Source organism: Cydia fagiglandana, chromosome 3 (assembly GCF_963556715.1).
Source record: "Cydia fagiglandana chromosome 3, ilCydFagi1.1, whole genome shotgun sequence".
Lineage (NCBI taxonomy): Eukaryota > Metazoa > Arthropoda > Insecta > Lepidoptera > Tortricidae > Cydia > Cydia fagiglandana.
Window position 1 is genome coordinate 10,447,192 of NC_085934.1, and position 16,832 is coordinate 10,464,023.

At 36.3% G+C, this 16,832-nt stretch overlaps 2 protein-coding genes across 2 annotated transcripts; one reads left to right on the forward strand and one right to left on the reverse strand.

Moving 5' to 3' along the window:
- Window positions 1-3,835: 3,835 nt before the first annotated feature.
- Window positions 3,836-6,117, forward strand: LOC134680010 (uncharacterized). Its single transcript, XM_063538985.1, has 2 exons — window positions 3,836-4,299; window positions 5,148-6,117. The coding sequence occupies exons 1-2, from the start codon at window positions 3,895-3,897 to the stop codon at window positions 5,652-5,654; spliced, it is 912 nt and encodes a 303-aa protein (XP_063395055.1). The 5' UTR covers window positions 3,836-3,894; the 3' UTR covers window positions 5,655-6,117.
- Window positions 4,296-11,680, reverse strand: LOC134680526 (uncharacterized). Its single transcript, XM_063539648.1, has 3 exons — window positions 11,298-11,680; window positions 10,819-11,131; window positions 4,296-5,105 (listed from the first exon to the last, which is right to left on the reverse strand). The coding sequence occupies exons 1-3, from the start codon at window positions 11,660-11,662 to the stop codon at window positions 4,320-4,322; spliced, it is 1,464 nt and encodes a 487-aa protein (XP_063395718.1). The 5' UTR covers window positions 11,663-11,680; the 3' UTR covers window positions 4,296-4,319.
- Between the last annotated feature and the right edge of the window lie 5,152 nt (window positions 11,681-16,832).

Sequence of the window (16,832 nt, forward strand, 5' to 3'; positions counted from 1 at the left end):
TAAAAAATACTTTTATACCCTACAGCACCACGACCCTGGTGCGGTGCGGTAGTGTGTAACGGCTTTAAAAAAAAAACATAACATAACCATAGACATTACTCGTTTATTTCTCGTTTCCCGCCTTTCCCGGTAATTTCTTGTTCTTTGAGTACTTTGCGTTACTATTTGTTTTGCGTTCATAAAAAGTGTTGAAAATGGACAAAGAGGACTACATTGTTTCTACACTGGAAGAAATATCCGCTGCAGCACAAGCAGCGACCGAAAATTTGCTGCCTAAGTACTAAATCTCAGCACCTATATGACAAATATTATGAGAAGTGCATTGCGTGGAGATTGGAGCACAAAACTTCGTCATTCTCTGAAAACGTCTTTGGTGTATTTTCAAAGACTAATTGGAAGCACCGGATCAGATCTATCTTTTAAGCAAGGTTGGTATATGTTATAAAAAATTTTGATACACATTTTTAGGGTACACAGTACAACGAGCTATATTTACGTACATTTTATATTTTTGCATTGAAACTGAATATTATTTAACTCTCCTTTTTCTTGTTACAGGTTGCAGTAATATTTGGTATTATGGGTGCTTGTCGCAGACAAGAGCTACATACATACCTACTATCCAAAATTTACATTGACATTCTCATAAATAAAATTTTGTTTATAATTTTTTGTATTTTATTTAATGTTGCCTACTCATAGAAAAAGCATTGTATGCAACGTTGTATAAGTAGTCAAAAAATGCTCATGGCGTATTTATTAACAATGTTCGCCTTCGGCTCACATTGTTACCCACGCCACTCACATTTTTTGACCCCTCTTATAAAACTGTTGCATAAAATACTATAATTTATTTTCAGTGTTATGTCACAAGGAGCCCCTACAGGACAGGAACATCCATCAGCATAGTGTGATACTGTTCACAGCGGCAACGGGCAGCCAGCAGAGGTCAAGCGTTGGGCGGAGCTCTACAGTTTCGTCCACAGACAGAAAAGATCAAGGTAATTGGTTAGATACCATCTCGGTCGCGGCCGCGCACAATGGAAATGTATTTTGGGTTCCGTATTATATAATAAGATATGTATTATAAATTGAAAGAATAGACCGTAGTTATGGAGGTATAGACTATAGGTAAGTATTAAGTATTATTGTGATATTATGAAGCTGGTTCTTTAACTTGTAAGTTTCGTTTAAGTAAATAGCTAAGTACGGTACTAAAATAAATAAGCTAAAATATGAAAACATTTTCAATGCGCTAATAAAAGCCGTTATGATCATTTGTGTCCATCTATTTTTTTTTATTTTGTATAGTTATAATACGTGTAATGATCATAATTACCGTACGGTACCCAAAAAAGTGAAGTTATCAGAGCATATCTAGTTGACTGCGTCCCACAGTTTAGGGTCGTTATAGTCACGACACTTGCGGACCAAAAGTGGCTCGTGGGACTGATGCTAATGTCGCTTCAACTCGTGGCACTGTGTATGTGTACTATCACCATGTATATGGGCTTCCAACATTCTTCTCGATATGAAGTTTCATACGAGAGAGGGTTCAATATACATATGAAATGAACAAAGATTCATTGAAGTATTACTTTGTTTTTTGAAGCCCGGGAAATAAAAGTATAAAATATATGTGTGGTAAGGTGTTGAGTATTAGGAGTAAAATAATTCTGCTGTAAACAATTATTCCGTAAGTCTGAACGCAAATACAAACGGCGATTAGGAATCGTGTCAAAAACTTACCTATAACAAAACTTCAATTCGTAATCCTACGACATATTTGGCCACTTTTACCCATAAAACTATGCTATATTGCCGGCTTACTTACTTATTTGAGATTTAAGTGATTTTAGTAGGTAAGTAATAATTCCAACCTACACACAAATGCATTGATGTAGCCAGAGGTGCTAAAGTTATTGCTTATAACATAACTATACCTCCTCCAAATCCAATTTAACATAAAATGCACGGAAGATAACTCAAAGTAACACTAAAACGTTTGCCTGCATGTAAATTTTATATTGCGTACGCCTCGCCTACTCTTTAAACTTGATTGCAATTACGTAAATTTACACGTTTGTACGTATTTACGACGTCCATAATTATAGACTCATCTTCATTTATTGCGATAAAATTATTGAGAATATCGAAATCGTGATTATATCAAAACTTATCTAATTATTATGTTATTTTAGTTACATAAAGACGGAATGTAGTACAGTCAACAACAAAGCTATGAATACAGGCAAAGTGTCAAAAATATGTATACAGTACTTTATTGCCTGTAGGTACATTAAGGTCGTGTATACATATTTTTGGCACTTTGCCTGTATTCATAGCTCTGTTGTTGACTGTACGTATAAAATACACGTAAGTTAAGGTGGTTCGCTTTTCATACAAAATTCAATCAAAGCTCATTAAGTAACTACACACTATTAGTACACAAATATTTCCACATTTATCTTCTTTCGAATATTCGTTTGCGCGAAATTAACAGGAAAACAATGTTTCATACAGAAATCATGCAAAAATCATAGTTAACTTTTCATCAATTTTACGTATGTGTGTGTCACAAATGTCGTGTACAGATACATTTGCGACGTTGCCATACCATTTCCGACGTTGCCGGGCTGACCACGGCTCGAATTTGGAGTGCCGTCATGTTTAGTGCAATTTTGTTGACACTGATATTTGACAGGTAGTTAATTGACCTAAGCGAGAAGTTCGTCAGCTTAGCTAAGAACTATCATGGCGTGTTATGCAAACAGTTGCTTTTTTGCTTGCAAACGGAAGATTCCCGGTTCGATCCCCAGTCATTGTATGCTGGAACATAACTTTTTGTATTTTTGTTACACCTAAATTTCGTATTGTTTTTTTATTTTTATTTAATTTTTCTTACTATCATAAATCGATTATTAAGTATGGGCTACACGTATTCTTTTATTTTTACAAAGATAATTAGAAATTATACTCTTCCTAATCTCTCTGATTTTTACAATCAGGACATCCTCACTGCAATAAAAACCGGGCAAGTGCGAGTCGGACTCGCGCACGAAGGGTTCCGTGCCATAATGCAAAAAAAAAAACAAAAAAAAGCAAAAAAAAACGGTCACCCATCCAAGTACTGACCACTCCCGACGTTGCTTAACTTTGGTCAAAAATCACGTTTGTTGTATGGGAGCCCCATTCAAATCTTTATTTTATTCTGTTTTTAGTATTTGTTGTTATAGCGGCAACAGAAATACATCATCTGTGAAAATTTCAACTGTCTAGCTATTACGGTTCGTGAGATACAGCCTGGTGACAGACGGACGGACGGACGGACGGACGGACGGACGGACGGACGGACGGACGGACGGACGGACGGATGGACGGACGGACGGACAGCGAAGTCTTAGTAATAGGGTCCCGTTTTACCCTTTGGTTACGGAACCCTAAGAAGTCTTAGTAATAGGGTCCCGTTTTACCCTTTGGGTACGGAACCCTAAAAAGAAGTGTATAAAATTTCCTGTGGTTAAAAATAATGGATTTTGTCTATGAATGAAAAACACAATTATTACTATAGTTTGTTTTTTTTAGCATTAGAAATAAGGTAAACAATCTTGACGTGTCTTTTAATTGGAAAACACATTTTAAAAATAAGTTACGGCAAATACGTAAAGCGCCCTCCAGACTATGCGCGTGAATCGCGGGCGAAGCCGCGAACGCAAGTGTGGCGCCGATTTCGCAGATTGTTCACGCCTTCGCGGATTGTTCTCCGTTTTTTGTCGGTATTTCGGCCCGCGTCAAAGGAGACGCGAAGCGCGAACTTGCAAGACTCCACATTACACACTATTTTATTGGCTATCTGTTGACATTGACAAGATAAATTGTCATAACCTTCTATATATGGCGGCTAATTGGTTTGATAGTATCCTGTGCGTTTTAATAAAAATGGAAAAAGATGTTCAAATTCAAAATATTCAATGGAACAACCAGATAGAGCTGTTGTTTATACAGCTCTACCAGGCTGAGCCCATTTTATGGGATGTGTCATTAAGAGACTATAAAAATAAATTACGCACATACGACGCGTGGTCGCGAATAAGCGATATATTGGAAATACCTGTAGATAAACTTCAACAAAAGCGTAATTCCCTATTATCGAGCTACAGGGCCTACAAACTTAAAGTGAAAAAGTCGATTAAGTCCGGGGCCGGTGCGGACGAAATATACAAGCCATCTTGGTTCGCGTACGAAGTTCTGGACAGCTTTTTAAGGGATAAGGATACCCCAAAGAAAACAATAACGACGGTAAGATAATCATGTTTATTTTAACGAATACAATAAGTAGTAAACTCGTCTCTGATTTGTGTGGCGTTAAGAGGAGATCGGCGTGGTATTTGCCGCATATTGCGAACGGCACACGTCGTATCGGTTTCGTTTCTCCATGAGCCTGGTTGGATGAGAACGTCGTTCCGGTCATATTGATCAATTGAACCTGGAGGCGTGTAGATATGCGACGATGTCCTGCTACGCCTCAAGTAATTGTGTAACAATATGCAAGTTAATGTAACAATGCTAGCTTTCTCTGGTTGCAATTGTATAGGTTTTTTGAAAACCCGAAATTTGGTAACCAGTATACCAAAAGCGTTCTCTACTGTAACACGAGCACTTGACAATCGTTGGTTGAATATGCGTCGTGGATTTCCCCGCTCAAGGTTTCCGGGATACGGTTTCATTACATTCTCCGAAAGAGCAAATGCTGCATCAGCCAAGAACACATAAGGCACATGTTTATTTAATCCGGGCAATGGATGTGGTGGTGGCAGATTCAGTTGGTTGTCGCAAATCTTTTCCCACAACATGCAGTTTCTAAATACGCCACCATCACTGATTCGACCTTGGCAGCCGATGTCAGCAAAAGTAAAATTGCACTGACTGTCTACTAGTGCCAGGAGGACAATACTGAACGTTCTCTTGTAATTAAAATATTCAGATGCCGAGTTAATTGGGCATTGCAAAGCAACATGCTTGCCATCTAGAGCCCCGATGGCCCGAGGAAATTTCAATGAATAGCCTTTTGAAATTTCTAGCCATTCCTCGGGGCATGAAGGAAGCTGCAAAAAAATAACATTAATAATATTAATTTATTTTTCTAGGAGGACAAAGAAAATGTGAATAAAGAAAATGAAGAAGAAAATCTTGAAAAATCACCACCAGCTCAATCTCAAACTATCAGAAGAAAACAAAATCCGCCGGAGCTTCTGCATGCAGGCCGTATGGTAGAAGAAGCCCTGAGTACCTTTAACACAACTATGAAGCATTGTGTTAAAGATACTCAGGATCCAGACGACTGTGATTTATATGGTCAACTTTTGGCCAAAAAGTTGAGAGCACTTAGTATTGAGGACAGGTTGAGAATGATGCATACAATAGATGGTATGTTCTTGACCTGTCCTCAAATAAGACAAGTTAACCCATGGTCATCATCATCACAAGCTACAGCTACTTCCACAATGCCCCCCTCATATTCTAATCCTTTCACTATAATTTCCAACAACACACTCCCTTCCAGGCCTCAAAAGGATGTATCAATAGATAAACCTTTCAAGCCTATAATAATTAAATCTAGTAAAATCATTCGTCCTCATACAAACCCATTCTAAATATTAAAGTCCCCCAGTATTAATCTAATATCAATATTGAACTTACAGTACCGGCCAATTATATATATATCACCTCCATGTTTTTTCAGTGGAACCTTTTTTAAATTTGTAAGTGATTTCCACCTCACTACTGTAAGTAGGTAGTCTAGTAGCATAGAGTAATATAAGTAAAGAAAGAGTGGTAACTCCATACATCAGTTTTCTTATCAAAACGCGAATTATTTCGTAGTCGACATCTAGTGTCAAGTAGCAGAATTTATCAGTACTGCTAGTTGACAATAGATGCCGCGGCGAACGAAAACTAATAGTACATTTTTCGTCAGTAGCGACACTTGTCATCTGGTATCAAGTAGCGGTACTGATAGTTCCGTTACTTGACGTTAGATGTCGACTACGAAATAACTCGCGTTTAGGCAAAAAAACTGATGTATGGAGTTACCACTCTTTCTTTACTTTAATATATATTACTCTATGCAAGTCAGTGAACGCATATATTTAGTATGGAAACCGCCTTTAGGAACATTACCGTTCAAATTCTCGGGCCAAATTAGCACACATACACAATTACGCCTACATTCAAATAGGACGACGCGTTTACAGAGCCTGTAATCAAAGCTGGTAAACAAAATAAGAGTTATCTTTATTACTCTAATGGTACATAGCTAAGTGTGGATGAAATGCATATAATGTCAATAACTACCAATCAGCGACATTAATCCGCTAATAACCTTCTTGCTGTACGTACTGGCCGCTTAGAGTTCGCGGTTCATATTTGATTAGAATATGACTTGGACAGGGATAGGTTTATGCCATACAGTGAAGAACCAGTCAAATAATTCACGTATAATAATTTAATGCAGATTAAAAGATAACTAGTTAAAATGTTGTTATGACATGACAGACTAACTCAACATAAGTCAATATATATCATTGTTGTATAAATGTATTCCGCTATAATAAGTATTTTGTATATTTTATTATCTATCTGTATGGCAGTGCGAAGTCACGTTCAGGTATAGTCTGTCCGTTTTTCTAAGATCAAGTACGCCACAGTAAATGTATGGCGAACTTGATCTTAGAAATCGGACTGGCTATACAGTCTGCAAAATTTACATGGGTACAAGAATCGGGTCAAAAATATTTGAACAGGCGGAGTCACAATAAATCCCCACTTTCAGTTCAGAATATTTTATATGTATATAGCCGGTCAAGCAAGTTTGTCAGTAGAAAAAGGTGCAAAATGAAAATTTTGTATGGGACCACAGCCGTTCGCGCGGTGTACTTTCGTTTGGGCCAAATACTTTTCGCCAAATTTCACTTCCCAACAAACTTATCGCAATAGTTTCATTTCCCAAAGGAACCTTTAGCAAAGTGACACTTCGCATATAATTTATTTGGTCAAATAATCATTTGGCATGATTTTACTTTGTCAAATTGTATTAGGACAAACACTTATTTAGCAAACGTTTTTTATTGTCTAATATTATATTCCAAAAAGATGTTTGGTCAAAATTGTCACTTCGCAAATTTGACAAACAGGCATCTCTATTTAAAGTACTTTTTGTATAGGTACGTTAAATTCTACGTAATTTGGGTGGGTTCGGTTAGGTTTGAACTGCGATCCTCACAAAACGGAACCGCTATCAGAAAAGTGGGTTAGGTTAAGTTAGAATAGAACTGTGACCCTCACAGAATCGAAATGCTATTAGAAAAGTGGGTTAGGTTAGGTTAGAACTGCGGTCCTTACAGAAACGAAATACTATGTACTAGAAAAAGGTCATCAAAGTGGATTAATTAATTTAATAGAATAACGAGAAGTAAAGAATTTGCATGACATATTAAACTAAAATGTGGTTTACATATTGGTGGTTATTTAATATTTTTGGGTTACAATGATTACTTTGGTGTTATTTGCTTTAATAGAATAGCAAGATGTAACAAAGTTGGTTATCATTTTACAATAAAATGGAGTTTTAATTTTAGTGATCATTTACTACATATTTTTGGCAGTAAGAATGTTTTTTTTGACGTTACATTTTACTATGTATATGTAATGATCAATTAAATACCAGACAAATAAAATTCTGCAGCCTCCTCTCTATTGGTATGTAAATTATATGCCATGCAATATTTTGGGACATGTAAGTTATGCTTAATGATAGATTTGACTAAATAATATTTGGGAAAATGAAACTTGTCTAAGTAATTATTTGCTAAACAATAACTTGCCAAAAAAGACTATTGCTAACTGAAAATTTGCGATAAGTTGTTTTGCCAAACATTTTTTTGGGAAATGATAATTTGGGAAACATAGTTTGGGATGTGATACTTTGGGAAACGTTTTTGGCCCATTCATTAGTAAACCCAAATGTATCATTAAGCATAACTTACATGTCCCAAAATATTGCATGGCATACAATTTACATAGGTACTAATAGAGAGGAGGCTGCGGAATTTGCTAAAGGTTTCTTTGGGAAATGAAACTATTGCGATAAGTTTGTTGGGAAGTGAAATTTGGCGAAACGTAGGTATTTGGCCCAAACGAAAGTACACCATTCTAGATATCTTGCCAGGCATCCACTCAATTTCATGTCTCTCTAATTGGACTTTTTTCCATAGTTCTCTGCGAATAGCATCTTGTGGGAATCTGAATGGAAAGTAATGTAAAATGGCAATACCAAATTTGATTATTAATTTGAAATAACTAGGTAGTTTTTTTATAGCTCCATCTCATGAAATAAAAAAGGAAAATACAAATCTGTAAGAAGGAATTTATTTATAATTATATATAAAATACCTAAACCAAACACAAGTTAATAAACTACTCTACTTCATTTGGCATAACACCATCCCTATTATCCTCGCAATTTAAAAAGTCGTATGTTGTTATGAAAGTCGTATGCAGTTGTTACGTTTTAGCTTAGCACGGTAGTATTGAAAACAAATCGTCATGTTTTTTCCAAATTTTACTGAAGTTATCTGTTTACTACAAGTGAAAAGTGATTCCACTGTCCTTGGTATGAACTAAAATAACTTCTGCAGCACTTCACGACACATGAATATATTTTTAATTACAAAAAACGTTGTTTTTATAAATCAATTTAGCCATTTGTCACTGACTGTCATCTCGGTCGCGTACTGAGATTGCCAACCGAGCAGTTTGTAAGTACCGCCTATCGCGGGGTAGTTTGCGTTGGGTCATAATTGAGCGGACAGAATACTTCCATGTATATCATTTCGCTGATGCAAGTAGTAGTCCTTTGTGCGAGCGATGAGAAAAATTGGTCTCATGTTATGGTTTTTCATCGTTTTTTTTTATAGAGTAGGTAACTTAATTTTTTTGTTAGAGGATATTTAATAATATGTTGTCTCCTATTGTAATTCACAGTGTTTCCAAAGAGAATAGAGTGTATAGAGAGTTAAAATATTGTCATAGTAAATTTTGTAGTCACAGTCAATTTACTGCCATCTTTACACAGATGATTAAAACTTTTAGAACGCCATTTGACTTTAATCCTCATTCTTTCACTGTTATGTGCTAAATTTCTTAAATATAAAAAAGTGTCGCCATCTACTTGAGCATAGGCCAAAGGTACTGTGCCATCTTTTCGAGCGATGAGGCCGCCTTTGGCCTATACTTGAGTAGTCGAGTAGATGACGACACTTTTTGATATTTAAGAAAATATTTAACACATATCAGTGAAAGAATGAGGATCACAGTCAAGTAGCATCCTACAAGTTTTAATCATCTGTGTAAAGATAACTTGACTGTGGCTACAAAATTTACTATGACAATATGCCTCTATTTTAATTTTTTTGGTATTTAATTGCCACTGCAATCATCATATATTTATATAGCATTTACTCTATACATCTTGGCCGGTACTGTATAATGTTTGTTGTTATTTTAGTGGTTATTAATGAAAATATAATTACCAGTAGTTACCACCAACTCATTTTGGTGGTAACTAGTAGCTTAGAAGATCATAATCATTTATTTGTTGCAAATCATGGTATTAAGTAGATGTTAATACAACAGGGAAGGTTCATCTTTATAGTTTATCCTATAATAGCTGCCCAGAGGCCTATAAAAATGTCTCCCATTCTATTCTAAATTGAATGTTTACCATGACAGTTAAAAATTACATTTGTCATGGCAAGTATTTCACTCTGGGCCGCTACAGGTGTATTTAGATGTTTCTGAAATGGTTACTGTTTTTTTATTTCTGCTTCATTTCTTGAAATATATTTTGTATGTTGTTGAAAGTTATTCCCTTTCTCGCCTGTTATTTGCAGAGACCGGAATTTTCGTGGCACTTGAACTGTCATTCCAATATAGGTACATATATAAATACAATACAGAACACAATATATATTAAAAGATTAAAAGTAGAGGTAAACAATAATCAGTCTAATCGCTAAAGAGCAATCTCTTCCAGGTAACTTATTAGTTTAGTTCAATTTCCAGTGTTTATTTGATTTCATGTTTAAATTCTGTTTAAGCACTAACAACTGTCCTATTAGTTTCTCTAAAAAATAAAATACATGGTCACATTAATCCAAATTTATTTTTTATTGTATATTTCTATTTTACATTACTCAAAAGTTATTTGGAAGAAATTGCTCTTCTGCCTGCCTCTTCTTCTGCTTCTTATTGCCTGGTATGTAGTTATTTACATCTGCATTTAATCTTCTTTAATAGGTATGTTGTGTTCTATATTGTATTATATGTATAATGGATGTCTATAAATGAGAAGTCACTGTAACAATTAAAAAATACCACGAATATTCTGGTCTTTGGTCATTTGTTAAATTATTAGGCCAAAAATATGTGCAGTATTCTAACCCTTGTAAGGCTCTTATGTACATATTCATTGCAATACTTTTGTGAACTACTATTATTAAGTACCATTTCCTTTGTTTCATTGCTTTTTAAAACAAATTAATTTAATTCCAAATTACCTACTTATAGTTTGTGCGGAAAGAGAAGAGTTGTGGAATGTATGGCAACCAATACAAACTACGAGTCTTCTCTTTCCGCACAGACTATAGAATAAGGTCCACATAAAAAATTTAAAAAATGTATGGTGGGCCTTACAAGGCTTAAGTTTATAGGTAATATTAATAAATATTCATAATTAAACATTTATAATTTTTATTTCACCTTAATTTCATCCTTTAAAGCTTCATTCAAAGCCATGCAAACTTCTGGTATAATTTCTGATATCAACTGAGGTGATATTTTGAATAAGAAATGTAGACTCTGGTAGTCATCGCCGGTGGCCAAATAACGAAGTGTTACTGCGAGACGTATGCGGGCTGGAATGGATTTTCTCAGGTGGGTGTCTTGTTTCGATATTTGGCTCGAAATTTTGTTAAGTAAATATTCGAAATCCATTACAGACATGCGGGTAAACTTTTTGAACTCTCCGGACGGTTCGGCTACCAGTTCACCCAATTGCTTTTCCATACATGCACTGGAACAAAACACAGAAATATGAATGCAACAAAGCTCCAGTTTTAACAGAGTTAATCAGCGAACCCTGGGCTCTAAACCAAGAGCTGACGATGCAACGAGAGAAACAGAAAAACTATTGAAATGCATCTTCTATCTTGTTTAAAATCGGTCGAAAATGTACTTACTTTGATCTATTTCGATGGATACTTGTCATCCACCATCTTCTTCTTCTGCTTTTCCTTTTTCTCTTTTTTGTACATTTTATAAATTGATAATTATAATATGATACAGCGCATAACAACAGCGATGCTGCCGTAGCTACAAATTCGTCCATCTTCAAGCCGGGTGCGAATTTGATCAACCAAATCACTTGACAGTTCCAAGTTTGAATCAGCCTTCTTGCTTTGCCGCAAACCAGATCAGCTGACGCTTCGGCGCCATCTTGCCGCGAACTAGACTGCGAAATCGCCGTGAAGTGTGCGAGTGTGGAGACATACGTCAACGTCGCGGTATGTTCGCTCCGCGACGTCGCGCCGCGATTCGCGCACATAGTCTGGAGGGGGCTTAACAATTATAAATCTAATACGATCATTTATATTCTTCTGCTTTCATAAGTAATAGTTTTTGATTTTAAAAAAACCTGATAACACTGAGTATGTGGGGGAAGCGCTGCTGGCCTAGCGGAAAGCAATTCGGAGGTCGCGGGTTCTAACCCCGGCTCGTACCAATTATTTTTCGAACTTTTGTACGAAATAGCATTTGATACCTACCTATTTATACACCGATACCTATTTTTCGGTGAAAGAAAACAATGTGAGGAAACCGGACTAATCCAAATAAGTTTACTCTCTGGGTTGGAAGGTCAGGGCAGTCGCTTTCGTAAAAACTAGTGCGCATGCCAATTCTGGGATTAGTTGCCAAGCGGAGATTGAATATCTGGGAGACCGACCAAAGCTTACAAAACATAAAAACTCAAAAATGCGCGTTTTCTCATAGACCTAGCTAAGAGATCAAACCCCTTATAGCAAATTTCATCTAAATCGTTAGAGCCGTTTCTGATATCATCCAAATATATAAATAAATAATTATATATCTAATAATTGCTCGTTTAAAGGTAAGATAACACAAAGGAGAAACAAAAAGAAATTACCTACTCGCATCAGTTTGAACCCCAATCCTTTTGCACGTATTTCCACGAACATACCGTTACGCTATTGCAACATACTTACGTTGTGTGAAATTGTCTACTACAAGGATCACGGAAACACTGTTTGCATGTGTGAGTAATAGTAGGAAAGAGCGTGACAGCAACACTCCGTCGAATTAAAAAGGTGGTTTTTGCACAATGAAGTATTCAATGTTTATTTTAATAGTTCAATATTTACTTAAAGAGTGCGCGAAACATACTTTTAAGTATACAAATACCAAGACCATTTCACAAAAAAATAAAATCTGAAAATTTGCAAAAGTGGTGCCATCTAGCGAGAGTTAAGTTTTGAGTAACCTAGGCGAACCACCTTAAAAGCAATTCTCTGAAGCCACGAAGGAACTCCAACAATTGAAGCAATTAATGTGTAAAACGCTGAATCGATTCGTAACAAGTAATTGGCCGTTGATGGAACATGCGTGAGTAATAGCTGTATATATGTAGATGCACTAGACGCGCAAATTAACAGAGTTACAGCTGTTTGATCATGATATCCATCATTCTGCCGGTCATTTCCACTTTTAACTATTTTGGAGCTTTCATTAACTGATGACACATAGAGAAACCCTTCAAAGAACCTGAGGTATGGTTTTGGTAATGGATGACATGAGAGAATTTCGTTGCAGTTTTTGGTCAACAAAATATCAATTTTGCGAGTGTGGTTACCAGATAAAGTCATCCATATTCAGTTACTACATGAGGTTAAGGTGCAGTGAGTTCAGAAAACGGAGTTTTTTAAAAGCCGTAGCTCTTTTTTGGATCACAATACGGCTGCCATACATTCAATTAGCAAACTTGAGGGCTTTTTCTAGTGACTACCGGGATTAGAATCCTAAGTTTTTGACTTTTGCTCGATAGAAAACGATCACGAACATAGGTCTAAAACGGACTTTAAAGATTCGTAACAATTTGTGCACAAAAGATAGAAATATGAAAACTGCTTCTATGTACGCGCAATTGTATGCTTGAACGCCTACCAGGATTACTTTTTTTTTTAATTTCACATTCACTAAATAAGTTCGAAAATATGATATCAGCGGTTCCGTGCACGCAACTTCTTTGATCAGATGCCCGCTGGGCTCGGATCAAAGCACACGTATCGCGAATTTAATTAAAATGACAGTTGGTTGGCATTTATTTCGACATTAAGTCATATACATATACGAAAAAGTATACCAGTAGACAAATAGTATTTAAAAAAACAGGATAAATAATTATCATCACATGGAGCTCGAGTCTCATCTTAGATTTGATTTGTTGGGGCATAATGGTTGAAAAACGCAGTAAACTATCTTAAAACAATACGATTCCAATATCATTTAAGTAATTTGCTCCTTGAAACCCGGCTTAGAATGAAAAAAGTTTGAAGACTCATACTTACTGATTGGAATTAATTTTCATTATGCTGGTATTAATATTGCATACCTATTTGACGTACTTTTGTACGTCAACGTCAATGAACTGTGATGACAATGTTGTGATCTTGTATTTATGTTAGAGAACTTTTGATCTTCAAATATTACCTATTAATACGGAACATTATGTAAATATTTCGTGTACTACTTGAAAATCGTGCAGTGGTACACCTATTTTGTTGCTGTGAGGTCCGTCTAAGATAGATGTATAATGCGGTTACGTGCTGTTCTGCAAACCTTCATGAAATCAAGAATAAATAAACGGCTATGGTCTAGCCTCAGTCCTAGCGAGTTTTTGCGGCTTGTGAGGCCGAGATATACATACATACTGGCCTACGAGGCTTACAGCCCAAAACCGCTGCGGTGCCTGGTTTGTGATTGCCTACGTAGAGTTTCGTATCTTCGCCTGAGTTTTGACACTTTTCTCAAAAAATCTCTCTAATTTGAGAGCATTTTAATCCATTAAGGCGAAAACCGTTTTTTAGTATTCCTAACTATCAGTATACACCACTAAAACTTTGAATTTAATTGGTTAAGTTGGTAATAAATGGCCCCAAAGGCAATAGGCGATGTTTGGGTATTTTTCTCAATCTTCGCCTATGGCATGCCTTGCCTCTAATACTTACTTTTCTGTAACTTACACATGTTAAGTCGCATCTCCTTGGAATGTGCTAATATACTATGAACCTTAACTACACCAAACTAGGCATATATTTAAAAAACGGGGTAGTAGGCGAAGTTTGGTAACAGTCTGAAGTTGTTTTCATACATTTTCTATAATGAAGCTAGGGCTGCCAAAAATTGACCAACATGTCAAATAAAGGGGAGTAATGGTTTATAAGTTAAAAAAAATATTATTTTAAACAAAATTATTTAATTGTTGCAAAATTGTTGTTATTATCGTAATTGACATCAAATCAATCTTATTTACACAAAGTGAGACATAAAAATACCTATTTGGTACCTACTCAATATCGGTAAGAGTAGAAATAAACATTTGCATATAGCGTAAACTAAAATAACCAAACATAAGAATTTATTTAGATTTGGAAACAAATAATGTCATCCACCAATGAATGTGGTACAAAAAATTTGTCAACCCTAGGTGTAGGCGAAATTTGGCAACAAGATGGACGCTAAGTACCCTCACCAACATTTTATCTAATTGTGACTTCTAAACGTGAGCTAGCCATTAAATAATAGTTTCATATGAAAAAGAGATAGTTATAGGATATAATCATGTAAAAAGTTTAACATTACCGGGTCCGTATCACCGTTTAAAACTCAAGTTAAAACACTGGTTTTAAAAAACGTGTGGTCGGCGTCGCGAAAAAACCTCACTAAAGGTCAACTGTGTGAAGTTAGCCGCAGAATGGTCGAAGAATATTGACACCCGTGAAAAATACTTTGTATTTAGCAGTTTTATGTAAGGCTTACATTAGAAACGTTTTGTTAATGGCAACTTATGTCAAACTAGGCGAAAATAGGTAGCGCAGGCAAAGATACGAAACTCTACGGTATGTATCGAGTGTTATACTAATTTACTATAAAATATAACAAAGTTTTTAGTTCAATGATATTCTGTGCATATTTAATTTTATACCTCGTCGATGACAAACAAGCATACGGCCCGTCTGATGATAAGCAATCTTCGTAGCCTTTGGATGCCTGCAACTCCATGCGCGTTGCCGAGTCCAACACTCCGCACCCCTCGTTGATAACTGGCAACCATACTCACCGGCAGGAAGGACACTATGAGTAGGGTCTAGTGCTAGTGTTATTTGGCTGCAGATTTCTGTAAGGTTGAGCTCTGCTCTAGATCTGGAATGACATCCGCTGTGCTGTGCCCTACCACACAAAGCGAGATGTCATTCTCAGTTCCCATTCCCAAACCTCTCTTTGGACGTAGTTCAAGGACCATATATCTTAAATATGCCGATACCGATATGTCCATATATCTTAAATATTAACTATAGAGATTCAGAGTCTGAACATATAACCGTAAGTTTACCATAAAAATGCCGTAATAGCTGTAGGTACAGTCAGATGCAGAGAGAAAGAATCCGCCAAAATGAAATTTCCACCCTGCCAGGACTTTATTTATTGATAAAGATAACGATATATTTATTTGCAAAAAATATAGTGATGAACATAGGTGGACAGTAATTTTGGATGCGTAGGGTAGAGCGGGGAGAAACGTAACACTATGTACTTTGACCTTAGTTTCTGGTTAACCATTATTATTTTGATGGGTTTAATGTAGTCATACTCGTATATAACGTCAGTGCATGTTCTGTACATTAACGTCTTGACTAACATTATAATTGTGTATTTTGTTTTAAAAAAATCGTCTTTTGTTACTAATGACCCCTGGCGTGCAGAAAGTAACACGTTGTGGGTCAAAAGTAACAAGACACAGTGGGCTGTAATTTAATATAATATGACATATCAAATCAAAATAAAAACCGGTCAAGTGTGAGTCGAACTCGCGTCCCAAGGGTTCAGTACTGCACACATTTTTGAACGAGCGAGCAAAGCGAAGTTCTTAAGTACATTCAACTATTTATTCAATTCGTCCACACACGGCTGGCTATCTTAGGATAGTTAGTTACCCATTTTTTTTTGTTCAAGTATTATGTTAAGCATAGTGCCTACATTTTTTTTTTCATTGTTAGGCGTATCTCTGTTAATTCAAGATAACAGGGCTATAACCGCGGCAATCGGAGTTCGCAAATTGCTGGCATTTCTCTCTGTCACTCTAATTACCTACGGTTTCATTGGTGTAAAAGAAAAATCCCCGCAATTTGCGAAATTCGATGGTCGCGATATACGGCAGTTCAGCCTTCTCACTTAGCTACTCGTACTTAAACCAATTATTTGTTCTGTTTGAGCACTAACCTCCTAAAGCTCATGCTTCGACCTTGCGTGGACCTGCACCTCTCTCGGATGCTTCAGGCCTTCGGCCCAACGCAGAGCTTGGCCATCGACCTTCGCACTAGCTGTCCGCACCACGTTTCAGTTTCACGTAAACAATTGCGGCTGTGTCCCTAAAACAGCCCAACCGCGTTTTTTTTCTTAAGTCCGACTCACGCTGGACT